At 59.8% G+C, this 27,526-nt stretch overlaps 1 protein-coding gene across 1 annotated transcript in view; it reads right to left on the minus strand.

Moving 5' to 3' along the window:
* ZFPM1 (zinc finger protein, FOG family member 1) overlaps nt 1-27,526 on the minus strand; it is a 47,801-nt gene that overhangs the window by 14,678 nt on the left and 5,597 nt on the right. The window contains exon 4 of the mRNA XM_063110091.1: nt 5,962-6,095. Within this exon, the coding sequence (XP_062966161.1) occupies nt 5,962-6,095 (134 nt within the window). The remainder of the gene's footprint in view (nt 1-5,961; nt 6,096-27,526) is intronic.

A 27,526-nucleotide genomic window follows, 5' to 3' on the forward strand; every position in this document is an offset into this window, starting at 1 on the left:
CACAGGATGGCTGGAGATGCCAGAAGCTAAGCGGCCTGGAGCAAAGTCTCCCTCAGAGACCCCAGAGGGGGCCAGCCCTTCTCACACAGAACTGTGGGAGAATAAAATTGTGCGAGACACCCAGGTTGTGGTGCTCAGGAGACCTTAGTGGTCAGGAGCCTCCCACTGCCAGGGCATGTTCATAGTGTGACTTGTGTCTCAGGTGGGAATGCTGAGGCTAGACAGCCAAGGGCCCTGCATAAAGCACGGGTCACATGGCTGGCGCCAGGCCAAGTTTCCCCAACTCCAAGCTTGATGCCCTCAGGCTGGGGCTCAAGGCCGAGGAGGGACAGGCGGGAAGCAAGATGCTGAGGCTGTCCCCTGCTGTCCCCTCTCAGCACTGGATGGCCCCAGCTGGCACTAAGGTGGGCTAGGTCTGCAGTGGTGCTCCCCAGACCCCCGCACAGTGGGGAAGAGGACAGGGATGACGCAGATCACTCAGAAAGGTTTCAGAAGTTGGTCAAAGCAATACAGAGTGGCATGCAGTTTGTCCCATCTGCCAAGAAGTAGTGTGCACAGCTGGGCTGGGGTGTGCTGGAAGTCACCAGAAAGTGGGCACAGGGACTGCTTGGGGGCTGGGTGGGGAGAGGCTTTCCCTGGGTATCCCCTGTCCCTTTTGAATTTATTACCTATTACAGATGTCAGTGAAAACCAAAGTGGGGAGGAACCTGGCTCAGCTCCCCCAGCCTTGCCAAGAGGCCCCTGATGCCTGCCTTCGGCCCTGTGCAGCTGTGGTGCCTCCAGAAGTGATGGCCCCATCCTCAGATGAGGGAGCCTCAGGACATCATGGGTCATAGACTGGGGAGGCTGACCCAAAGTCCCCTCCCCACCGATCCCCGGGAGAAGACTCAACCAAAGCCACATGGCAGGTTGGGGCCTGGGTGGTTCCACTTCAGCCTCTAGGGTGGGGGCTTTTCCTACTGGACCTACTGTCCTGCTTGGCAACCATGGGCTGATCTCACTGATGCCTTTGTGGCCTCATGGCTGAAGTGGGTGACAACTGGACAGGCAGATGGACAGAGTCAGCATGGGCCAGGCTGGGGTGAAAGAGTTGGTCATTTTCTCATCCATCCATCTTTCTATCCACCCACCCACCCATCCACTCACCCATCCATCCATCCACCCATCCATCCATCTATCCATCCATCCACCATCCACCAACCCACCCATCCACTCACCCATCCATCCATCCACCCACCCACATACCCACCCATCCATCCATCCATCCATCTATCCACCCATCCACACACGCATCCATCCATCCATCCATACACCCACCCACCGACCCATCCATCCATCTATTGATCCACCCACCCACCCATCCACCCACCCACCCATCCACCCACCACCCCATCCATCCATCCATCCATCTATCCATCCATCCGCCTATCCATCCATTTATTCACCCATCCATCATCCATCTATTCATCCACCCATCCACCTATCCAGTCATCTGTCCACTCACCCACCCACCACCCATCCATCATCAGCATTTCTTCTGTATCTGACTGTAAATTTTGACTTTTTTTTTTTTCTTGGGCAGCTGGCTGGTATGGGATCTGAGCCAGTGACCTTGGGGTTATAAGGCTGCACTCTAACCCACTGAGCTAACCAGTCAGCCCATGACTGTAAATTTTGGAGCTGGCTGGGCCCTGAGGAACCTCTCCTCCAACCCTTGGTTTGGCAGCAGTGGAAGCTGCAGCTGGATCAGGGAAGGGACCTGCCCTAGGTCACACAGCAAGTCAGTGCCAGAACCAAGACTCTCAATGCCTGGCTAGGGCTCTGTGTGCTCAGTTTCCCTTCTGGGTGCTCACTTGCAATGTGTGGTGCACAGGAGACTGTGGGGTAGCCACCCTGTCCCCCACTCTCCCCTGCCTGTGAGCAGCCCCCAGCCCTGAGGAGGACAGCGGGAAAGGGTGACCGCATCTGATCCGCACCCCCTCCCTCCTCCCTCTGCAAAGAGAGAAGACAGACTGCCTGGTGGCTGACAGGACAATCTGGGGCAGGAGGCGATGTCTTCCTCAGGAAAGCACGGGGGAGAGAGCTGGGACCCATCAACCGAGCTCGATAAGGGGCCCGCTGAAATGTTAGCAAAAATATTTAGACAATAAATGAAGTATCAGAAAGGCGTGCGTATCTTTAAGAAATCAATCATCTTGTACGGTGTCTGGACACTTGGCGCCGAGGCGGAGATAGCGCCTAGCTGGGGAGATAAGGGTTAATCACGGATTTAATTCTGCAGGAGATAAAGCCTGGGCCAGGGAAGAGCAGGGGAGGCTCTTCCTCCCGGGCTGCTCTGCAACAGCCTCAAAGTCTCCTCTGGCCCTCGCTCCCCCACTCCCCTTGGACATTATCTGGCCGCGTGGGGAGGGTTCCTACTCTGGTGCCAGTCTCCTCAGGCTGACCTGAGCCACTGGACAGGACAAAACCCCTGGAGAGGAGGGAGGTGGAAAGGGAGGGGATATTGGTGGCTGGGCGAGGCTGGGGCAAGGAGTGGCAGGTGGGGCCAAGGCCAGGCTTCCAGTGGCACCCCCCTCAACGCTGTTGTTGAAGAGCCTGTGGGGGTCTCTGGTGGATGGGCAGAGGTGGCTTCCAATTCTTACTCTGCTATTTGATCCTGGTGATTTGGGCAAGTCACTTAACCTCTCAGAGCCTCAGTTTTTTCATCTGTAAAATGGGACAGTGGTACTGCCTCATAGGGTTGGGGGGAGGAAATGAAGGGCCCTGTGTAAGGAGGGTGTGCGGAGCATGTCTGCAATGTACATGTGGCTATCCTGGATGGGGCTGACCGACCCCAGCAGGGAGCAGAGACAGGTGCAGAACACACCAAGACCCCCAGTCCTGGCTCTCAGACACTCTTGCTTGTGTTCCTGGTCACTACGTATGGGTTTTCTTGGCGCTTTCAGAGTTCAGAGATGACAGCCTTGGAGCTCCCAGCCCACCCATTCATTTCTCCTTCCAACCATTAAATGCCTCCCAGTGCCCCTACATCCCAGAAGAGTCAACTGCCCTTTGCACGCTTCCAGCGACGGGGAGCTCACTCTCTGTAGTACCCACTCTAAACACCACTGCTTCCTTCCCACAGTGGAGCTGAAATCTGGCTCCTTGCATGGAGCCCAAACCTGCCACCCTGGAGCTTCCACTGTTAACCATGGCGCAAGACTGTTGTCCCTCCTATGCCACGCCCTGTGTCAAGCACCACTGGCAGATTATCATGAAATTGCCCAGCTGCACTGGCAGGCTGGTGTGCCGTCTGCTTCCCCCTTCACAGACAAGCTTGCAGCTCTGCCCACCCTCTCCTTTGCAGGGAGGTTGGCAGGTCTGCAGGCTCAGGTCTAAAGGAAGCTTCAGCTCCCACCCCGTGTCCTGCCAAGGTCCCCAGAGCTGAGGAAATAGTAGCTCAGAGTGGGCGGGGGCCTGCCTAGGGATACACAGTGAGGAAATGGCCTGATGGCAGGAGACCCCAGGATCTGGACCCTGTACAATGGGGATGGCCTGGCCATTGGCCTGGACCAGTCTCCTGCTGACTTGCTGGGCAGCCTGGGACAAGCGTCTGCCCCTCTCAGCTGACCCCTCATCTGTGAAAGACCATGTGGGGGGCCCGGCAGGGGTACAACCCCAAGAGGCTTTTCCAACATCCAGAGGCCTGGCCCCAACACAGAGATTCTGACCCAACACAACCATACAGCCCAGATTTTATTGCATATGCAGGATGGAGCGGGGCTGTGAGCGCTGGGTCCCAGGGTCTGCAGCTGAGGTTCTGCCTGCTGTGTGCCACCAGTCCCATGCATGCTGCTGTGGGTTAAGCTCCTGCTGCTGTGTGTTCAAGGTTGAGAAATGGGGGCTCTAACTGCCAGGTGTGCTGGCCTGTAGCCCTGTCCTCGCCTGTTTAGGCTGTGGATATGGAGACCCAGCATTGTGTGGTACCAGCCAGCCAGTGCATACCCTGGATCAAACCACGCCTGAATGCCATGTCAGGAAACAAAAGGCCCAGGCCATGGCTACGCCTGCACACTGGGGGCACCTGAGCCTGGGCTTGAGGGGACTGACCTGGGTGCTGCTTAGCCTCCTAGGTATGTGCCACCAGGGCTGGGGGGCACCTGCAGGACGCTTGTGTGCATGAACCCCTCCCGCTCCCGTCATGCCGTGTGCTGCCCCGCTGCTGCCTGAGGCTGCTCATTAGTTTTCTGTACCTCCACGCCCTTTCGTAACTAAAATGTATTGAAAAAAAAGCCTGTGTATCTGCTGCGAGAGGAAACCAGACCGACTTGCCATAAATAGAAGGTAGCCTCAGAAAGAAATCCAAGACAAACACCAGAGCGGGGTCGGTGTCCGCAGAAGGGTCTGCCCTCGGAAGGCTGTGCCCAGGCAGGGACTGAACTGCTCTGTGACAAAGGAGATCAACAAGTGTGGGGAGCTGTGAAGACCGTGGCACCAATGATGCTCTGTTCTGTCATCAGAAGGACCCACAGAGATAGAAATGGGATGACTCTTTCACCCTCTGCTGCAGCCATATTGAGCACTTGAAAAACCTGTCTCCCTAGCCACAGGCCTCCCCAGCAATGGGTCTCCCCAGCCATGGGCCAACCCAGCCATTGGCCAACCCAGTCACGGGCCAATCCAGTCACGGGCCAACTTAGCCATTGGCCTCCCCAGCCATGGGCCAACCCAGCCATTGGCCAACCCAGCCACGGGCCAACCCAGTCACGGGCCAACTTAGCCATTGGCCTCCCCAGCCATGGGCCAACCCAGCCATTGGCCTCCCCAGCCATGGGCCAACCTAGCCATTGGCCTCCCCAGTTATGGGCCAACCCAGCCACTGGCCTCGCCAGCCATGGGCCAACCCAGCCATTGGCCTCCCCAGTTATGGGCCAACCCAGCCACTGGCCTCGCCAGCCATGGGCCAACCCAGGTATAGTGGACTGAATTATGTCTCCCTAAAACTCACTGAAGCTTGAATTGTGTCCCCCAAGTTTATGTATTAGAATCTCAGCCCCCACTGTGACTGTTAAGAGGGTGGGAAATCCTATTATGGTAATTGAAAGGTAGAGCCTTAAATAGGTGATTGGATTGTAGGACCATGCCATAGTGAATGGATTAAAAACGGTGGTCAAGTGTATGGTCCTTAGGGCTTTAAAAGAAGAAGAGAGTCTGTCTTTCTCGCTCTCCCTGCTTCCACCATCTTGCAATGTGAGATCCCTGGGTTACTGTCACCATCACCAGATGGACTTTGGACTTCCTAGCCTCACAAACTATAAGCAATAAATTTCATTTTCTTTATAAATCACTCAATTCCAAGTATTTTGTTATAAGCAACCCAAAATGGCCTAACACACCAGCCATTGTCCTTCCCAGTCATGGGCCAACCCAGCTGTTGGCCTCCCCAGTCACAGGCCAATCCAGCCACAGTCCAATCTAGCCATTAGCCTCCCCAGCCGTGGGCCAACCCAGCCATGGGCCAACCCAGCTAAAGTCCAACACAGCCACGGTCCAACCTGGCCGTTGGCCTCCCCAGTCACAGGCCAACCCAGCCATTGGCCTCCCCACTGTCCCCAACACCACAAGGGCCAGCCCCTCACTCTGCTCTATGTTGCTTCCACCCTGTGAACACCTTCCCTTTTCTGCCCCAACTCTGACTCATCCGTTAAGGTCCGACTTAAAGAACCCCTTCTCCAGGAAGCCCTCCCTGAGGTGCCAAAGGCCCCACATCACCTCCTCCAGGAAGCTGTCCTGGGGCCTCAGTTAATTACTCCCTATCCTCTGGGTCCCAACATCTCAGCCTGTGTCTCCTAACAGGTTCCATGCAAAATGGCCAGAGCATCTGGGCTGACCCAGGTCTAGCTCAGGGGGCTGAAGTGGCCTGTGTCCTGGACTGGATGCTACCCTGTGTCTGGTGGGCGGGTTGAGGTTGGGGCTCCTTACCAGCTCTGCCTGCCCGGGGGATGCGGCTCTGGTCTGGATATTCCCGTGGAATGGGCCCCAGGACAGGCCCTCGGCGAGGCTGAGCCGGGCCCGTACGCGCCTCTGCCCATCCTGCAGCACCAGCTCCAGCTCGTCTGCAGAGAGAGACATTGTAGGTGGGGGGCATGCCCGGCCGGGCACCGCCCAGCCCACCTCCTGAGGGGTCAAGTCCACCTCCAGCAGCACCCCCGTCCCCTAGTGGGGCAGAGGAGGGAGGGCGGCCCTGTGAGATGATGACCGGCTCTTGGGCTCTGGGGGCCAAGTCAGCCCCTATAGCAAGAGCTTCTCTGGGGCTTGGTGGGCCTCAGAGAGACAATGCCAACAGCGCCTGTGGCCAGGCCTGAGCGGTGGCTGTGAGCCCCTGTGAATCCTTCTCACCGGGCTGGGCTGCAGGGCTGGATGGGGTTGGAACCCGGCCACACTGCACGTGACCTGTGTGATCCCGTGCAGTGGGCCAAATGGTGGCTCCAAAAGAAATGTCCAACTGCAATCTGTAAATGTGCCTTATTTGGAAAAAGGGTCTTTTGCAAATGAAATTAAGGATCTTGAGATGATACCTGGATTATCAGGCGGTCCCTAGATCCAAGTGTCTTAATAACAGTAAAGAGAAATAACAGTAAAGAGAGATTCACAGGAGAAGCTACATGAAGTTGGAGGCAAAGACTGGAGTGATGCAGCCACTGGGAGCTGAAGACGCAGGAGGGAGCCTTCCAGAGCCTTTCGGGGGAGCATGGCCCTTGCAGCCTGGGCCTTACCTGCCCTGCTTGATTGAGCCTCAGCCTCTTCCATGAGGGCAGCGGCCCCTCCCCCAAGGGTGGGCCCCCCTGGCCACACACCCTCTGCCTGGGAAGGCTGGGCCACCTGTGCCTTGCCTGCTGCCAAGGCTGCCAGACCACCAGGGCCTCACGTGGCCTGGCCTGGTCCCCTGGCTGGAGCCCTATGGCGGCCCCACTTCCTGGAGCCCGATGGGCCAGGCTGTGGCCTTAATGGGCCTGATTATCAGATAACTGAGTGCCTAATGGTAGCGATAGCACGTAAATACGCCAGGAAACCCTGCTAAAACGTTTTCACTGGGTCTTTGTCTTCCCCGGGGCAGATAAGATGGCAATGAACCAGGACTGAGAGGCCGAGGAGGCCCTGGCCCTTATCAGCCCCAAGGAGGGGAAGAGCCAGGGCTGGGGGCACCACAGAAAGAGGCCCCGTCACTCCATGGCTGCCCACGAGGGCCACATCCTCTGCCAGCACACCCAGATGCAGGGTCCTGCTCCTTCCCTGCCCCTGCAGGGCTTGGCACTGAGCAGGTGACCAGCAAGCTGGGTCCCATCATCAAGGACAGGGATGGGGCAGGCCAGCACCACATGGCCCTAGGGGGACATGCAGTCACCTGTTCCTAAGAAGTTTATCCCTTGTGAACATGAGGAAACAGGGACCCCGAGAGGCCACATAGCAGGCAGCGGGTGCCAGGATCTAACCTGGGTGCTGCTCCAGAGCCCCTCCCCCATCACTATCATGGTGACCAGGGTCCTGGTCCCTCGCGTCCTGGGTGTGTCTGCGTCTCTGGTCACCCGGCTGGCCCTCAGGGGTGGGTGTGGTTGAAGAGGCTTCCCAAAGGGAGCTTGCTGCGTGCTCCCTGGTCTATCTGTTTGTCCGGCCATCTGATGGTCCTAGCTCCCTATGGACTGAGCCTGAGAACTGCGCACCTCCCCCATCCCCACCACCCAGGCAGTCAGGCCAAGGGGAAGCATCCAGAATATCACCTGGACTGTCAGAGATGCTCTGAGCTACTTGGGATGGGGGCCTGCACTTGGGCCTCTGTCCTCCTGCCGGGGCTGTGGCGGGGGGGGCAGAGGACCCCTCCTTGAGCAGCCCCTGTGGGCATACCTGGACCCACAGGTGGAAAAGACAGGTCACGTTAAGTGGCCATGACCCCTGCTTTCCTGTCCGTGTCCAGCACGTGCACTCTTGGGCCCACTCCCAGGCCCTGTGGCACAAGCCCTCATCAGGAGCCCCTGCTGTAACCGAGAAGATGCCTTTCTCCTGAGGCTGGTACCCACCCTTCCACAGGGAGGAGGGACTCAGGCTCTGAGTTTCCCCACCTGTGGACTGAATGCCCCCCAGACTTGGGGACACAGTGGGAAGGAGGTTGCTGGCCCGGGTCACCCCGCATGCTAGAAGAGGAGTCATGGGCAGTCCCAGGTTGCCCCACACACAGACCTGTGGCATCCACACTTGTCCTGCCTGCCATACCTGTGCGGTGCTGAGGCCCCTCTCCCAGCAGCCCGAGCTCTAGCTTGTCTCAACCCTCCCGGGGAAGGGAAGGGGGCTGTGCTTGCACCCCACCTGGCCCACTCATGCACTACAGGCAAGCGGCCCTGCTCCCTAATCGGAGCTGGTGTGCTGTGGGCCGAACCTCCCAGATAAGAGCGTGGCTGCCGCTTCCCACGGCAGCTGCTCCATCTTCTGGGTATCACGCGTCACCAGAGAGGGCTGGCTCCTGATAAAGGCAGCTGGGGGCAGAACCCACCACTCAGGGCTTGCCAGGGGCTGGTGGAGGCCTGGGAAAGGTGAGAGGACAGGGGTCTCCTGGGAGCCCAGGGAGTGGAAGAGCATGGGGCTGGGGACAAGGCAGTGGTCACCACGACAATCCATCTCCCTGGTCCAGGGTCCAGGTCAGCCATCTCTGAGGCCTGTGCATTAGAAAGGGCGCCTCCTGGGAGTGGATGAGGGCTATGGCAGGTGCTTGGATTGGAAAAAGGAGCATGTCTAAACCAGCCCAGCTCACCCCAGGGCCCTTGTGCAGGGCACAACCTTTGCAACTGTCTGCAGCAGCCCAGGTGATGTTCAGCCTCCACAATAGGTTCAAACAATCTATTTCCAGCTCACGATTCTGCCCCCAGCCCCTCGCCAGGCAAAAACAGGGTGAAACAGGTGTTATAGTCCAGTTAGCAGCTAACAGAGACCCTCTCCCAACCAGAAGTGAAATTGCACTGGAAAAGTGGGTGTGGGTGAGGCCACCAACTCCTGATACACTGGGTGCCTCATGAGGGCTCAGTTCAAAGCTGACAATGAATGAAAGTATCAATGAGCGAGGGCAACGGGCCCCAGAGGATAGAGTGACACCGAGCTGGCATGGGAGCCAGTAGAGAGAGCACTGGGCAGGAAGACACAGTTATTTTTCCAAACAGCCTCTAAGATAGCTGGAGAACGCAGACAGTGGTGGCTGTGGACACAGTCAGCCCCCAACCCCACTGACAGGAGATCTGGGGCCTAGTGAGGCTAAGGAGTGCCCACACCACTCTGGGAACTCGGGCTGGAGGATGGACTGGGACCCAGACCTCTGGACTCAGTGCTTGCACCCGGGCCAGGGACGATGGAGGCACAGCCTGTGCCCTGGGTGTTCCGGGAAACTCAGGAGGAGGTGGCCAGGCACCCATGGGCACAGACAGTTCCAATGGTGGGCCAGGCAGGGTGGGCTTCCAGGTGGAGGTATCCTCCTTCCCTAGCAGTCTCCTGTGACCGGTCTCTGCTTCCTCCTCCCCAGCTCCAGAGCAGAGCAGAGCTGGAATAGCCCAGCAGAGACACGTCACCTCCAGCCAGGTCCTGGCCAAATGTCCCCTCAGCTGGAAAATGGGGATAATGCCTCATCTCCAAGAACTCCAGTTCACTGAGCCTTAGCTAAGCCTGGCACAATTTGCAGGGATTCCTCCTAATGTACACAGGGAGAGAGGAGATTGAGGCTCAGAGAGGTTCAGCAACCAGCCCAGGGGTACACAGCGGGTAGGTGGGATTTGAACCAGAGCCCCTAGCCATGCTCACAGCCTGAGCCTTGGCGCCCTTTTCTAGGCTGAGGTGGGAGGGAGTGGCTGGCCTGTTTGGTGGCTGACTCTTCCTGCTGTCACCTCAGTTTCCCATCTGCAGCCTGGTCCTCTCTGAAGGAGGGGGCAGGCCCCATGCTGCCTAAATGGGCCCCCCACCGGGATCGGGGCTATCACTACAAGCTCAGCACTGGGACAAGGACTAATTTATTCAGGCAAATAACACTGCAAACGTTATTTCCAGAACAAATACGCAGTGCCAGGATTCAATTTCTCCCCCCAAGCATTTGCGAGAAACCAAATGAGAAATTTCAGGTTTTGCATATTTATATGATTTAAATGTCTACTTAGGTCTCAAAACCCTCCAACAATATCCTGTGGGGACTGGTGGGGTGGGGGGAGGCAGAAAAAGGAGGCAGAGCTGAGTGTTGCCAGCCCCAGGCCAGGCTCAGGACCCAACTGAGGGGTGGCTGGTGGATTGGGCTGGAGTCCAGGGCCCTCTGGGGTGCCTTGGGCAGGATACCCGGGAATGGAATCAACAGGCCTGAGGCCAAGTCCTGCCTCTGCCTTGCTTGCCAGTGGTTGTGTGCATGCCCTCTCTGAGCCTCAGTTTACCCATCTCTCAAAGGGGATGCTAGCATGACATGCCCCGTGATGGGCTCATGGCTGTGAGGTTAAAGTGGGGGGTGTCCACCTGTGTGGCCAGCACTGTTCTCTCTCCCCTTGCTAGCCGGGTGGGCCAAGGAGCTGCACCTGGTGGGCGTCCGAGGACTGGGGCCCCATCCAGGGCTGCCCTGAGCTGCTGGGTCCTCACACTTGGCTTCAATCTCGTGGGCTCCAGGTCCACTCCCAAGGCCCTGGAGGCCTCCCTCAACACGTGGACGAAAGTCCCCAGCCCTGGCAACAAGCCTGTGAGGCAGGGTCTACTCTCACCAGCTCATGCTGTAGGCCAAGAAAGCTCAAGCAACTTGCTTGAGGTCACACAGGAGGGAGGACAGCCACTCGGCCAAGACCAGACCTGAGCTCCTTTCTGACTGAGGATCCAGGGCTCTAACCTGGGCTGTCAGGCTCCTGAGTCCACTATGCTCAGCCACCCGGCCTCCGCAGGCCTCAGTTTCCCTGCCTGAGCAATGGCCCCAGCAGGCTGGCTGGCAGCTCAGTCTTGGGGAGGCAGGTGAAGGGGGCATCCTGAGGGTGGCTCCTCCACAAACGGGTCAGACTCCATTTGTGTTAATGACCGGTGGCCTCCTTGGCACAAAGCGGGGTCAGCACCAGCGCCCACTTATCTCATTAGCCCTATCCCTCCACTGGCCCCGCCCTGGGGCTCCCTCACAGCTGGGCCTGGCCCTATCTAAGGGATCACGCTGTTCGCCTTTGATAAAAGTCACAAAAAGGGGGGGGGGGAAGAGCAAAGGGGAGGAAAGGAAAACCCCAGGCTGCCCAGGTTCTAGAAGTCTCTGTGGGCATTGGCACAGAACAGGGCAGGCTGGGAGGCTGGTACGCAGACTGTGCAGGCCCTGAGAATGGCTGATTCCAACACATCCTGTACAAACATGGAAACTAAGGCCCAGAGAGGCCAGTGACTCCCACAACGTCACACAGCAGATCAGGGTGGCTGTGGTCAGTGGGGCAGGCTGGGGCTGGGGCAGGGTGAGCCAGCCCCTCTGTCCTCTTTGGCCCAGTGTGGGGCATAATACAGGCTCTCCTGTGACGATGTGTCACTGCGTGTGGACAAGTTTACTCACGACACTTGCTGGGCTCCACTACACTCACCCCACGGGACCACTCACAGCCTGAAATGTCGGGGGGGCTGTGCCCATTCTACGGAGGGTGGAGTGACTTGCCCAAGGTCACTGGCTCTCCAGTCCAGCCCTTTCCTCCCCCTCCTTGACCATCCTGACTGAAAAGCCAGTGATCTGGGTGGCAGTTGAGGTCCTAGGGCAGAGAGAGACAACAGGAAAGGGCCAGGGAGGCTGAGTGGCTCCTCCTCCTGCCCGGTACGGCCACCACCAACCAGGGTCCAGCTGTCCTCCCTACAGCTTCAGCAGCTAACCCCGGCCCTGCCCTGCCAGGCCTGAGCTGCCCTGGACTGTGAGTAGAGTCTGACTCCTATTAGTCCAACTGCTGGGAATGACATGTGAACCTCCACCAGCCCCATGAGCTCTAGAACTGGCTTTGTTTCCTGCCACTGCCATGTCCCAGCTGGACAGGTCACTTCCCTCCCAGCCCCTGGTTTTCTCTTGTGTGAAACAGGGCATCACAGCCCCTCCCTCACAGGTGGCTGTGGGGTGAGACCACACAGTGGACAAGGTGCGTAGGGGACAAGGCCCGGCACACAGAGGGCACTCAGGGAGCACTCAGGTAACGTGGGAGAGCCGGGTGCGGGGCGCCGCAGCAGCAGTGGGGCCAGCTGAGCTGCAGTCCTGCATGACCTCAGCCTGGTTTTTGCCCCCGGGGCCTTGGGCTCCACATCCACAAAACAGGATGGTGTCAGTCCCCTCCTGTGATGGGGCTCCCTGAACAGCTCAGAACAGTGCCATGTGACCAATAGCCCTTGACTCTGTGTCCACAGTGGGTTCCATGGTGGCGGGACATGGCCGCGGCACCACAGGGATGGTGGGAAGCCCCACCGCCCACCTGGGCACCCTTGGCCCTGAGCTGCCTGTGGGAGGTGGAGCCCTGGTGATGTGGATATACCCAGCAGGGACTGTGGACAGGATCGAAGGACCCTCCTGGATTGTGACTATGAGTCCAGTACTGACCAGGTGGATAGGCTGGCCGAGCTGAGGCAAGGGAGCCCATCTGAACGCCCAAACCCATGGCTGGGCCTGTGGCCACAAGAGCTTGGTTGGGAGGGAGGGTCTGTCCTGTGTGGACATTGTGGCCTCCCTCATGTGGGACCCTCCTGAGTTCTGGCTGGGACAAATGCAAGCCTGGTGAGAAAGGGAGGGGGGGACTCATGGCCAGGGGGTCCCAGCAGCTTCTTGGAACATCCCTGACCCACTGGGTTCCTCCCTGCCAGCCCCTTTCCTAGTTTCCTGCTCACGGATGGGGCAGCCAAGACGCAGAGGGAGAGACTCTCTCAAGGTCTCAGATGGGACCTGGGATGGGCTGAGGGGGAGATCCCGTCCTGGGGCACTGGGAGGGCTGTGGCTGGGCCTTGGAGGCTCGTTCCCCCATCTACAAGGGGCCTGACGATGCCTTCTTGCCTGGGCGAGCTGGTGAGGTCAAAGTGCACCGCAGGAAACCCGCACTCCGCAGGAGGGCTCTCCTGCTGCCGTGGGGGCTCATAGGGCTGCCACCCATCCAGGCCCTTGTGCCTGCTGGAGCTGGGAGCCCTCTCCACTGGAACTGGGGGAAGTGGTGGGACTCCCAGCTGGTCTACTGGAGGAGGGTTGGTGTGGTCCTTCAGGCTGTCCTCCCAACCAGCCACCCTCTCAGGGCATGCAGAAGGCCAACATGCTCAGGCAGCCTGGGTCCTCAGGACCAGGAGACCCAGAGCCACAGAGCACCCTGGATCAAGCTACACCTGAATGTCAAACCAGGAAATAAAAATGGGCCAGGGCTTGATTCCAGCCCTGGCTCTGTCACTGGTGGCCACAGCCCCTTTGCACAGACCCTGCTCCTCTTATGCCTTGGGCTTCCCATCTGGGACAAAGCACCAAAGTGACATGGTGAAAATGAGCTTTGGGGAAAGACGGGAGGCCCTTTCTACTGCTCTCCACCAGGGGAAAGCAGTGCTCGGAGAGGCTGAGGAACTTGTCCAGGGTTCCCTAGCCAGCAAGTGGCATGGGAGTCGAGTGCAGGTCCCTCTGACCCCAACCCAGGCCGTGCCTCCTCACATATCAGGTGGCTGGGTGCCCTGGGCATTCAGAGAAGTCCTTTCCCCATTCACAGATGCAGCCACTGAGTTGAGAGGGGCAGAAAACAATCCTGAAAGTCCAGCAGGACCCCAGCTCTCCCTTGCAGGGACCAGGCAGCCGAGGCCTCAGCTCATGGTAGTTGGTGTGGCCAAGATGGAAGGAATAATCTGATGTGTGTCACCGTGAAAGCGGGCGGTGGCACCCACCAGATAAGATGTGGAGCCACGGGAGCCGCTGACATATACTTGAGCACCTGCTCGGGGAGCGAAGCCATGCGAGGGCTCGCGGTAGCCCAGCTCTTGACGGGGTGAGAGTTTCCACCCTGCCTCCCTCTGGGGCGCCTCCACAGGGCCTCGGAAGGTCCAGATCCCTGCAGGAGGGATGGGGTCTGGAGTGGTGATGGAGGGGCCCGGGAGTCGCAAGCCAAAGATGCATGTAAAAATGGGACTAAGTTGTTGTTGTTGGACAATCAGATTTTCCACGCAATCCGGAGTCTCTGGCCAAGCTGGGGAAACTGGGCTCTGGTTCCTGCAGAGCCATGGCTGGCTTGAGCCCAGTGACTGCCGCTGCTCCTGGGATGGCAACAGTGCACACCCCACCCCCTCCACCATTCTGGGGCAGCCACTTGGCCGTGCCCCACCCAGTCGTTTGTGTGACTTTTTATCATTGAGTGCCTGGCATTGTGGATGTAACTGTGAACAGGCCCAAGCCCATCCTGCTGGGGAAACAGAGAGGGGGACTTGCGCAGGCGCCTAATTCCTGGGAACTGCCCGTTCCATGACACAGGGTTCCTGGGTGCCCCCCGCCCTGGAAGACCCAGTTCCCATCTCTTACGGAGGTCTCCAGCTTGTCGCACTGCTCCCCAATCGCGTGCCCTCTGCTTTGCACACACAGCCCCATCTCCGGGCCCACTGCCCGCTGCCCAGTGTGGCCTCCACCTGCTGGACTGGATGCACAGAGCCCACGCCTTCCCTGGAGGAGGGTTTCCTTCTCACCCTAGGTCTGAGGTCTTCAGAGGGCTTAAAGCCTGATGTACCTGCCACCGTTCTCTCTCCACCTGATGTGTGCTGCTGCCCTGAGTGCCTGCTCCCTGCCAAGTTCTGCTCAGTCCCACATCATCTGGGGCCAGGCACTATGCCCAGGCTGAGCCGGCAGGCTGGTGATATTCTGGGAGCTGACGGTAGAGGGGGCTGGCAGGGCGGGAGCTCCAGCATGGTCCATGCCAGGACCAGCAGGTGCCAGGCATGGTGACGGCCACAGCATGCGGGGACCCCGGGGAAGCCTCTGTACACGCTCCTGGCCCCAAGTGCCTGAGAGGCCTCCACCTTGCAGTGGGACCCCTGCTTCCTCCTTGCTCCCCAAGCTCTCAGCACCTCCTGGGCCCTGTGATGACGTTTTCATTCAACTGTCAGTTTCCCCGCTAGACCGTCAGCCCCTCAGGCCGGGCCGCTGATAGCTGTCACAGACAGCGCCTGGGATGCCCTGCATGCACGTGCCTGTGTTTGGAGGTGGATGGCACTACCACCTGGGAGACAGGGCAGTTGGTCCTGCCAGCATGGGAGGGCCCTGTGGCCCTGTTTCGCCTCCTCTCTGCTCCTGTTTTCCTAAGCAGTGTCCTTCCTCATCCCTGGATGCCATGCAAAGGCCACAGCCCCCCTACATGGCTTTAGCAGCCCCCTCAGGCCTGGCTGCCACCCCTGGTGACCCCAAGCAGGGGCACAGCTACTCTGAGCCTTGACCGTCTCACAGAGGGCCTGGCAGTCTCCCAAGCTGCCCATCTACAGAGGCAGCATGGGCGACGGACGAGGAGGGGACAGCTTGGCCTAGAGTCTAGGTCACTTCGAACCCCGACCTAGGCCTGAAGTCACTTTGGGCCAACTGCCGACAGACAGGAGGGAGTGGTGGGGAGGCCCCCAGGTGTGGGAGCCCCTGCCCCGCCCCGCCTGCCAGCTGCTGCCTGTGGACTTCTCTCCCTATCGCTCGGAACATCGCTGGGGATTATTGATTTTTTGACACAGAACAACAGCCCATCTTTATCAGGCTGAACCCTGACCCTAGCTAATGGCAGAGCTGGAACTGCCCGGGAATAGCCAGCAATGCAGGGCGGGGCCTGGCCCACCCCCCAGGGCCTGCGGGGGGGCCCCTCACTACCTGAAGGTCCAGTGGCCTGTCCCAGGGAGCATGTGGCTCTGAGGGAAGGAGGGTTGGTTGGGCTGGGGTGGGATAATATCTTATCGCACATCCTGCTCCCAGTCTGCCCGCAAGACGAGGCAGCAGACTGGGGTCCAGCTGGGTGGTGAGGGCCATGCTCTGACCCAGGACTACCCTTTCTGAGTCTCGGAGCCAGGTCTTGGAGGTCGTGGTGGGAAGCTGCCTCGAGCTCCAATCACAGTCTGACCCCCTGAGATGGGGCTCCTTGGGTGAGACGTAGTCTCAGACACCAACTCTGCCCTCTCCAGGCACAGCCAAGCAACTTGACCAGCAGGAGGAGCCCCAGGGAGACCAGTGGGGCCACAGTCCTTCCATGTACCCCTTAGGGGTCTGTGTGCCAGGCCAAGGGAGGGGGCCCTTTCCTGCTCCCCACCATGGACGATGTCTCTCCACGGCCAAGGAGCCTGAGAACCACAGCTTTCAAGTCACCTTGCAGCTAAACCATGACCCATGGTGTCTCCAGGCTTCTGGAAAGCTAAATGCCCTAAGCCTCTGTCTTCCTACCTGTGAAGTGGGGAGGAGCCCCGCTAGTTCCTAGACACTGGGACTTTGGTTTTGGGGGACCCTGAGGCCTGAGGACTGGGGTGGGGGTCCCTGGCTCTCCCAACCCTGCCTTGTCCTGTGGGCAGGCTGGAAGCAGGATGTGCGATAAGCTATTTGCACAGGACGTATTTTCCTTACCTTATCTGCCTCCTATCGGCTTGAGCGCCCTGGCCCCTGCCCTGTTTTTCCAGGGCCCTGACGCCACCGAGGGCTCTTCCTTAAGATGGCCTCCAGCTCCCCACCTCTCAGCCCCCTGGCCTGGCCAGCACCCTTGCTCCCTGCATGGGGCCTGGACCCCTGGGACCTGCTTACTCTGTTCACTTGCCTTTGGGGGCCCTGTCTTGTGCGTAAATGGGCAGGAGGGGTGGGTGTGAGGGCTGGTGAGGGTGTGGGCAGAGGCCCAGGGTGCTGCCCCAGCCTCAGGTGAGACCTGTCCTACCCAGGCTGGCAGGCGCCCACCCCAACAGAGGGCAACAGCAAGCACTGAAGCAGGCACTGGGGAGGACAAGAAAACAAGGACACAGCCACCACCTAAGGCACTGTGAGCCCTTTAGGGACTGAAAAGGTCCTTCCAGAAAGGACACTTCACACAGTCTCAGGGGCTCCACCTACAAAGGAGGCTTCTACAAGTGGGGAGACTGAGGCCTTGAGAGGGCCTCACAGCTCTAGCTGGGGCACCAGGCCTCTGCCCTGGGGTGAGTCTTTGAGAAGCAGGGGGTGCTCCGGTGAGTCGTAAAAGCTGCAGACACTTGCTTTCATGGCACTGATCAACTCAATCACAGACGAGGAGACTGAGGGTCAGAGAGAACCTGGCCACACAGTGAGTTCAAACCTAGGCCCCCATCTCCTGTCCAGTGCCCTGTCCTTCCTCGTTCTCCTTGAGGGGAAACAGGAGGATGATGGGGCCAGCAGAGGCTGAGGAGGGTGGGGAAGGCGAGGAGGCCTGGGGGGGGGGGGGGCACAGCAGGCTGGCCACATGCCAGACACCACTCCTTCCCGCTGTACCTCTGCTCAGGAACACTTGGGGCTCCCCACTGGACCCTGAATGGAGTACTGTGTCCAGCCATCCAGCTGGAGGTCAGGCCGTGCTACACAGTACTTGGTCGCCCTCCACGCCTCGCCCCCAGGAGCCCTCCCACCTCTCACCTGCCAAAGAGATGGCGTGCGCCTCCTCCAGGGGCAGCTCTGGGGGTGGGGGGACACTGGCAGAACCTGCTGAAGGCTTGGTGCCTGGGGAATGGCGGTGTTGGTGGGGCCACTCTAGTGGTGGCCCCAGGTCTGCAGGAAGGTGCACCCATGGGCATCTGTGTGGAGTTTGCTTCTTTTAGGATAATTTCCCCTCTTTTCGTAGATATTTTGCAGGACAGCACATATAGATAAATGAGTAAATGGCTCCCTATCTTCAGCATGGTGTGACAAGTCTCCTTGCCGCCCCAGGCCTGTCCTGAGTTATTTTTCTGGGCTGCTTTCCTAGAAGACAACTGTGGAGTCGATGTGAAGCCATGCTGCGTGACACTCAGGCAGCCCAGGCTGGGGTGGGACAGGGCCACGGGGTCACATTGCACCTGGCAGCACTGGACAGATAGGCTGAGGGGTGAGGGGCAAGCTGAAGGCCCCATGGCGACTCATCGTGGACCCTGGATGGGCCCAGGTCGGTGTGTGGGGCCAGAGCTGCTGTCCAGGGCCCCACGTGGCCTGCAAGACCCTGGGCATTGTGTTGGGGTAGGGGAGGTGGAGGGCGGACACAGAGGCGTCTGGTTTGGGGGGCAAAGCGGGGCCTTGAGCAGGGCGGGAGAGCCCCCCCACGTGACACAATAAGCCCCCAAGATAGCATCTCGCCTCATCTCAGGCCGTGTTCGGCCCTTTCAGGCAGGATATGACCAGCCCTCAAGCCAATGGCAGCCCCTTTGTCCCATCTCCGGGGACCGATCTTATCGGCTGCGTCCAGAGCCACTGTAATGGAAAAACGCAGTGAGGAAATCAAAAGATACGCACAGAGATAGAGGAATAATAAATAAATAAATTAGCGCGCAGCCGTCGGGGGGTGTGAGGCCTCTCAGGAAGGCCATGTGAAGTCATGGGGATGCGGGGAGGGACCACGGTTGGGGGTCGCTGGCCTCGTGCCCATCCTGGGTTTGAGTGAGTCTCACCCCAGGACAGTCGCATCACCTCACTGGCCTCGATTTCCTCATTGATCCAGGAACCCACTCCCTGGGGCTGGCGGTGGCCCATGACGCATGGCGCTGACATGAGGCTGCCCACTGCTATGTTCTCAACTACACTGGTTCCTTGGTTTCTCTCCTGGGGCAGGAGGTGGAGAAGCCAGGCCAGGGTGGGGAAGGGACGGCCTGACAGAGACCCTAACGTGTCTCCAACAGAGGCAGCCCCAGAACAGGCAGGGTCTGTTGTGCGTGTTGGCCAGCAGAGGGGACCGAGGTGCCCCGGGATCTGAGCTGAGCCCAAGACATGTTGAGAACAAGTAAGTGTGTGGCACCGGCCTCCTGCTGCCCTGCCCTGCCTGAGCTCCAGATGGCCTGGACTGTCCTGTCCCTGTCCCACAGGTGAGGAACCTGAGCCCAGAATGGGGTGCGACTGGCCCAAGGTCTCCAGTGAGAGAGGTGACAGCTGGGAGCCGGGCCTGCCCTTGTGCCAGCAGTGACGCCCTGCCAGTTGGGTGTGACAGTGATGGCAACAGTACTGGTGCCAGGAACAGCAATAGCACTACTGGCAGTAACAGTACTGCCACCGTGGACTAGTAACTATAACTAACAGCAGTAGCACTATCTGCAGTAATAGTGGCAATGCTTTGACAGTGACAGCTCTACTGACAATAATAGTACTAATACTAGCAGCAGTGGCGGTGATAACAGTAGCAGCAAGTGACAGTACCGTAAGAGTAACAGCACTTGTGCCAGAACAGTGGCAGTACAGTGACAGTACCATTAACAGGACCAGCACTGGTGTCAGCAAAAGCAATGGTGCCAATACTGGAAACAATGCCCACCACAGTGACAGTAACAAGGGCAGTCAGGGCAGCAGCTGCCCAACCACTTGCTCCCCATCACAGGTGCCGGTCCCCATTGTCCCCGGGTCCTCCCAGGTGTTCATCTGTGGCCATTCTACTGAGGAGGCAGCAGCCTCAGCGAGGTGAGGGGACCAACCCTGGCCACAGCCAGGCCAGGAGGGGACAGGCAGAGACACTTGTGGGAGGTGCTGGCGGGGCTGTGGGGGTGGGCTGGCCGGGGCAGGAAGCCGGGGAGGGCGGAGGAGGAAGCAGACTCGATTAGTGCCCATGGCCGAGATAGGCTGCCCTGGCCACAGACAGCCACTCCCGGAAGGCGGGTGAGGTCGGCGGGCAGTGTGGCAGGCAGCCAGGCCTGGGCCCCCACCCGCCACCGAGACGGCCAGAGGACCTGGGCTTCAGCCACACTCCTCGTGGGATGTCCGCTGTCTGTTTTCCAGTGCGATGTCCACACCCACTGAGGAGGGGGTTGGGGAGCCTGTGAGGACCCCCTGGGGCAGGGCCCAGAGAAGATGGATGGGCAGGTGTGAAGCCTCCCTGGGAGGCAGGCAGAGCTGGGGGCGGGGGCTGCCCCACCTCTCCCCGCCTCAGTCTGCATCTGCAGGTGTCTGCCCAGATGGTGCTCTGTCTCTCGTGTCAGACTCGGCCTTCTCCCAGGTCTCCCTAGGTCTGCCCCGAGACCCCTGTAGTCCACCCCCACACGGCAGCTGGTGGGGTCCGGTTAAAACCTGGGTCAGATCCTGCCCCGCTGTGCACAAACCTGCACCAGTTCCCGCCTGCATAAGACACGTGGCTCTGCCCTGTCCTCCTCTTCCTGTCTTGCCCTGCCCACCCCTTAACCCCCACACTGATCCCAAAGTCAGCCAGACACGGCCCCACCCCAGGGCCTTTGCACCAGCTGCATTCTGTGGGGCAGTTTCCCCAGGGTGTTTGCAGGGTGTGCTTCTGGCCCGCTGAGCTCTTGGTGCAAATCCCCAGAGGCACTGGCTGCTCTCCTTGCTTGGGGTCTGGCCTGGCGCTGACTCTCCACTGGGACTGCAGTTCCGGGGGCAGCATGTGGGTCTACTTTTCTTATGCTGTGTCCTCAGGATCTATAATGGGGGCTGGCACAGGAGGCACTCAATAAACAGAAGTGCAAGTGCATGAGTGGGAATGAGCTCCCAGGATGGCCGTTGAGCCTTGATAAAGAGCTGCCTGCCGGCCTTCTCTCCTCCCATGGTTTCTGGATATTGAGGCCCAGGCGCTTTTGTTGCGGGCAGAGGTCAAAGTCAGAACCAGGCCATGAAGGTGGCTTCCATCAGGCCAGGGCTGCTGTGGCTGCAGGGGGTCAGCACCTCCCGGGGGAAGAGCCGCTGACCAGGGTTCAGCTGTCTGGCCACTGGGAAGCCTTGGCCTGGCTCCAGGCACGTGTGGTGCCCGTGGGTTTCCCAGCTCTAGGAATGAGGGGAGAGCCGGCCTTAGGGCTGCAGATGGTTTGACCCCCACCCAGGCCTTGGGACCAAGCTCTTGGGAAAGAGCTCCGGGCTGGGGGCAACAGGCAGCCAAGGCATCCATCTGTCTGCCACCACAGGCCCTCCATGACGAGCCTCTCACTCTGGGCTTGCTGCCTCTCCTCACCCCCATGCTCGCATCAGACCCAGCGGGGCCCTCTCTGGCCTCAGGCCCAGGCCTCTGCTGTGCCTCTGCCTGATGCATGGCGCCGAGACGCAGGGCTTGGCCTTCAGCACGCGGGGGCTGCTCTGACCACCCGAGTCACAGCCGCTCCCTTCCTCCTTCTACTCAGAGCCTCCCCCACCACGTGTCATCTTTTTACTTCTTTATTGGTTAGCTCAGTCTTCCTCCTTCTCCTGCCCGCTCCTGGGCTGCAGACCCACATCCCCCACGACACACCTCAGAGAGGGCAGGACAGGAGGTCAGTGACAACTGGGAAGGGAGGGTGCCCTCCTGGGGACACCCAGCCCTCCTTGGGCTCCAGCTCCACCTCACTGAGTCTCAGGCTCAGCTGCAGAGCGGGGAGGTCAGGACAGGCATAGGGCCGGTGGGGGGATCCCCAGAGCAACTGTCCCTCCAGGGGAGGCTTGGAGTAGTCCAGGCACAGTGTGGATCCCCTCCCTGGGACACCCAGAAGAAGTGGCTCCTGACCCAGCTGCTGGGCCTGGTGTCTGGAGCTGACCCCAGGCTGACCCCTGCCATCCGCCAGCGCCCCCTCCCCCGTCCACTAATCTAAGACAAATAGGCCCATGGACTGCAGCGCCAGGCCGTGATAATGCAGAAGGGCTGAAATGATTTCCCACCCACACATGCCGGCTGTGGGGATGGGAGTGTGGCCGGCTATCAGCCCATCTCCCCGCTGTCCATCAGGACGGGCCGTCCTGCCTTGGCTGCCCGCCCGCGCCCCGATAACAAACCTTGAGGTTTGCACAGAAATTCCGGCCAGCAAGATTAGTCAGACGAGCACAGCCCAGATAACCGGCCCGACCCTCGCGCACACGCTGGGTGGGGATTCCAAGTCTCCAGCAGGCCCCGCATCACACTGGGGTGGGGGGATTGGCTTGGCCCCCCAGCAGGGAACAGCAGCAGACGCCTCCTCTTGTGTGCCTGGGGGTGTGCTCACCCCGACCCATACTGTGCACAGAAGCCGATCAAACGTCTCCCTTAAAACCCATCAGCATCTCCATCTCGCAGCCAAGAAAATGGAGGTATCTCCTCATGGTCCATGGCACCGAGTTCACACCCTGATCCATCCATGCCCCGTCCCCACCTGGGCCCCTAATGCTCCATCCACACCCATGACACTTGAACCCTTTCCACGAGCTAACTCCTTGTCTGAACGCCCTCACCCCCCATCTGTCCTTCAGGCTTCAGCTTGGGAACGGGGGTGTCAGGGGCCCTGCTATGTTGCTGCTGCCCCTCCTGTCTCCCTGGGGTCATGACCAGCCTTCCCATCTCTGCCTCCAGGGCCTGGGATGGGGCTGGGGACAGAAGAGGCATCATCACCTGTGGTTTGGCCATTTGGATTTCCCTTTGTCGACTGTGGCATCAGGAAAGAGTTCCAGGCCCTGAGACACACACGGGTGAAGGAGACCCCATTTCCAGGGCCCTGAACCTCAAATAGCCAGGCCACGACCAAGTGCTAGTGGTTCCCAGGGCAGGGCTGGGGAGTCCCCAAATGAAGCCCAGAGACCACCTCCACCCCCCACAGACACTGCTCTGCTCAAACCCCAACTGCACTGTCCACCAAGGGCCAGGAGACCCTGGCCATGCCACTGTGCCCTCCTTAACTGTAAAATGGGGCTCAGCTAGTGCATCCCTTGCGGACTGTCGGCAGGATGATGGGAGACACGTGTGAAGAGATGGGCATGGTTCAGCACAGTCAATGTGCAACAGAACATGACTTTCATCAAGCCCTGAGCATGGTCCCCTCCACGCCCAGCCAGGGCAGCTGGGAACTTCTGTGCCTCAGCCTGAATCTCACCTCCCCAGACAAGGGTTTTGGGGTCTGCCCCTCTTCCAATCTCAGCTCTAGGGAGCCCCAGGCCTCCTCCACCACAGGCCCAGACTTCCAGGGGGCAGGCCTCACTTTGCTCCTAGAGTCAGTGGGGCAGGGGCCACAGGTCCTCAGCCTTCATGGAGACTGTCTGTTCCAGGAGGGATTTGATCACCCACCTGGGAATGGGTACAAGTTGGTGCTGTGCCCGCTGCTGCAGGAGAGGGGTTGGCCCTAGCCACGTGCTCTCCATCCTTCCCCACTCTAGTGCTGCCTCTTTCCAAGGCCGGGCTCCAGTCTGGAGTCCCACCGTGTGCCCTCAGGATAAAGCCAGGTCCTGGCCCAGCAGCCAGGGCCCTCACAGGAGGCCTGCTCACAGTACATAGCCCCCCATGTAGCTGCTCCCCATCATGCCCTCGGCAGCTCCCTCCCTCTAGCCCTCCCGCCTGCTCACTAAAACTGCTTCCTGATGGCCAGGCAGGGACATCTGCTGAGCCCGTCAGGAAGTCCACACTAACTCCCGAGGGCAGCGGACCCTCTGCTGGGTGCCCAGGCAGCTCTTCAGATGCCTCCTCCCTTGACTCCAGAGAATTCCAGAACTGAGAACCCTGTCCTGTCCTGGGATAGTTGAGCAGATGGGCCTGGGTCAGGGGGCACTTCCACAGGGAGAAAATCTTTAAGGTGTGCACTGAGGGGTGCCAGTGCCATGGGCATGTGGTGTGCATGTGCACGCATCTGAGAGTGTACGCTTGGTGCGGCCCCTGCTGCACTCTGGACCAAGCATAGGCCGAGGTGAACCACCCCCCAGCCCTGTGGTCCTCTCACCCTTTCCCAGCTGGTCCTGCCCTCCTCCCACTCAAGGCTCTGCCCAGTCAGATTTTGTTTTGTAAAAAGTGGTTACCAGGAAAGAGCTCCAGGCCCTGAGACACTTACGGGTGAAGGGGACCCATGCCTAGGGCCCTGATTGTTAACCGCCCTCACTACCACACATGCCCCTGGCCAGCCACAGAGTCCAGGCTGCCCTCATACCATTCCACAGCTGAGGAGCTGTTGGGCAACCCGCATGGGCCTTCTCGGGTCACCTCCCTGTTCCCCAGCTTAGAACGACACCCATGGCCAACAGTCGTGCACGAGCAGCTGGTCTCAGACTGCCCGCCCCACCCTGGGTGTTAGCACCATGCTGTCTCCCCCGAGGCTGGCCCTGGAGGGCTCCCAGGGAGAGACCCCACACCCAAGTCCTGGCTGCAGAAGAGGCCCCTAGACCCCTGCATGCTTCAGCCCTCCCTTCGTCTGTTTTCTTATGCCCCAGACAGGCAGACCAAGGGAACACAAGCTACCCTTGACAGATAACCAAATAGGAGACATGAGGCGTGATGGCCTGGGACCCTCACAGAGTCAGATAGGACCCCAGGGCTCCAACCCTCCACATCCTGAAGGGGGCTGGTGTGTCTACCTGACTGCCTCCTTTTTCTGGACTTTATGTAGGGAGGTGGGAAGGGAGAGGAGTGGGACATGGAGGGTACTGGGACACTGGAGCCTGTGACGTGTAGACAGTGAGGTGGCCGAGCTGAGCACAGGCAGCACAGAAGCGTGGGGGATCAGAGATCATAGCTCTTATTCATTTGCATATCAGAATTTTAAACGGCCAGCCCCTCCAGTGGACAAGGTCGTTTCAAAGGTAAAAATGTGGAGCTCTCCCCCTTCCGGCAAATTTGAATTTGGGCTGGTGGCTCAAGGAAAGATGAGGGCCAGGCCGGGCAAGTGCAGCCCCCAGAGCCCTGGGTCTGGCTGAGGGGACTGTGGCTCACACAGGTCTGGAGGTGAGTCCCCTGCTCAGCCCTCCCTGTGGGTCCACGTCAGGTCATGGCCCCCTCCGGCCAAGCCAAAGTCCATGGGACCCACTACACCAGACCCCCCCAACCCACCTCCCACTGCGCCCGTCCACTCTGCTCGGAGCCTTCGCACAGGCTGTGTCCTCCACCAGGCGCCCACCTCCCCACACCCACGTGGTCCTTCTGACTGCTGGCCCCTTCTTGCCCTGGAAGCCCCCCTGGGGTCACCCTTCTCTCTGAACCATCACTTTCTCCTGTATGTTGTAGTTCACCTGCTGGTTTTGTTTTGGGCTCTGAGGGTGGGTTCGGCCTGTTCTATGAGCCATCGCTGGCACACGAGGCTCCCAGGCACACGCCACAACCAGCTGGCGGCCTCCAGCTCTCCCTCTGTGTGGCTCTGCCTGACCCTCCGTGGCTTCTCTGCCCCAGCCCTCACCTCACCTTGAAGCGGGGCTGCTGCCATCCCCGAGGCCACCTGCCATGTCACTGCCCAGCTGGGTCCCTGGGTTCTTACTCGGAGCCTATTTGCTCTGTGTGGGTGATGGGCTCTGTGGGGTCCTGCCTGTGAAGTTGAGATGACTGCCACCCACAGGGGAGCAAAAGGTGCTTCTCCCTGCTCCATGGCTAAGTTGCTTGGCCCAAGGCGTGGATGCGGGTCCTCTCAGCCGCTAGAGGGGAGTTCCCGCGCCTCAGACAGCAGCTTCTCCCTGTGAACTGCTCACACCCTCACCCCAGTCCCAGAGGAACCAGCTGCCCTGGGGCGCCAGGCTCTGCTCTCCGTGACCTTCATACAACCCTCATCTCCATTTTACTGATGAAGAAACTGAAGCCAAGAGAGGTTGGGCGGCCTGCCTGCGGTGGTTCAGCAAAGCGGGGGCTCCAGGGTCTGTGCTCCTGCCTCTTAGAACAGCTCAGGTGCTCCCGTTTGAAGCAGCAACACTCGAACACAAAGTCACCAGCACCTCACAAGGTGCAGAGCTTTTGAAAAGTTCCAAACACCCACAGAGCACCTCCTCAGTCTCTTTTTGGAGCTCTGGGCACCAGGATCAGGTAGGGACAGGAGGGAGCTGGGGTGGGGGCTGTAACAGGGCAAGAGAGAATGGCAGACGTTGGCAAGACCACTTGCACGCCCCGGGAGCAGCACTCTAGCATTTACAGAATGCTTGCACATCCAGACCCCATCTGCATTTGCAGCGTGTGTCGGGGCTCCTAGATGCCCCTGGGGAGCAGGAAGGGGCTGGGAGGCCTCCCTTCTGCCTGGTGCCAGGTGAGTGCCTCCTGGGGGTTTCACAGCCACCTGCCTGGGGCCTTGAGCACAGGAGGCAGGGCAGTCTCATTGTGCCTACTGTGAGGTGTAGGGAGAGGCACTAGGCCTGGCCGCTCCACTGGGCTGATGCTGCCAACCTTCTGGGCACCCAGTGAGGTCTCAACTGCCCTCCCTGGGAGATGGGTCTGACTGGGGTTGGGATGGTGGTGCCAAGACACCACGAGACCCGGTCCAGCCAGCAGATGGCGGCCAGAAAGGTGAGGAGGAGGTAGTCCCATGCTCATGCAGGACAGATGGGAAACCGAGGCTCAGGGCCCAGTCATATCCCCTAACCAGATGGTGCAGGTGCACTGGGGATGGGGATGGGGGTGCAAAGTAGCTGCTGGCCAAAGATGAAGAAACAGACTCAGAGAGGGAGGGAGAGATAGGAGGGGGAGAGGGAGGGGGAGAGTGAGAGGGAGAGGGAGGGAGGTGCTCACACCAGACCCAGCGGCACAGACAGTGTCCACGGGACAGAGGATGGAGAGCCCTAGAAAGCCACAAGAGCTCATGGGACCTGCAGGGCAAAGGTGGCTGAGCCCCTGCTGCTGCCCTCAGGCACTAGGCTGGACAATGCGCCGGGGGCCACTGATGCTGCTGGCCCTGGTGAAGCACTGACACCCCGTCACCCGCATGGGCAGCCCCTAAGAGATAAGAGCCCATGGAGCCTCCCCGGCTTCCCCAGCCAGGCGATAAGTGCGGCCTGCGCGGGGCCTGATAGGCGGTGGCCGCGGTGGCGGTTGGCCAGCAGCCACTTATCGGCCCATCGCTACCCACTGCACAGAAAGTCATATCTGTGGGAGGTGAGGGGTGCCTCCCAGGCCCGGGATGCAAATAGCACAGGAAGCCCTGGGGCTGCACCCCAGCTCCAAAGCATGGTGCCTCTGGGGCTCAGCCCTCATGGGGGTCAGGCTTCCCTCCCTGGGGGGTCGCTTTCTCCATACAAAAAGTGGGGATGGGGATGCAAACACGGCAGGGTGGATGGGGACCAACTGGAATGAGGCTCAAAGCCAACGTTCGCAAATGTGGGCACAGCTCTGAGGCCAGTGCGGGCCAGACCCCACTCTGCCAGTTCCCAGCGGGTAGCCCTGGGTGTGTCCCTTCAGCATCCTGTGCCGGGGTATCTTCTTCCACAGAGTGGGAGTCACCATTGCACTGGCCTTGCAGGGCTGGTGTGGGTACTGCCTGGCGGTCCCCAATTGGGGTCCCACAGGCACAGGTGGTCCCCGCCATCCCCAGCAGGCTGTTTCCACTGACAAAATGTGGAATCAGGAACAGAGCACACAGGGGCTCTGCAGTGCCGAGCCGGTCCTGTGGGCACTCTGGCTGTTACCCCATCCTACAGCTGGGGAACCAGAGGGAGTCCAGGCAGGGCTGCGATTAGCCATGGGCTCCTGCTGGGCCCCACGGCCCTGTCCTGTGTGTGGAAAGGCCCTGTGAAACCCGG

The sequence above is a fragment of the Cynocephalus volans genome, chromosome 10, assembly GCF_027409185.1.
Source record: "Cynocephalus volans isolate mCynVol1 chromosome 10, mCynVol1.pri, whole genome shotgun sequence".
NCBI lineage: Eukaryota > Metazoa > Chordata > Mammalia > Dermoptera > Cynocephalidae > Cynocephalus > Cynocephalus volans.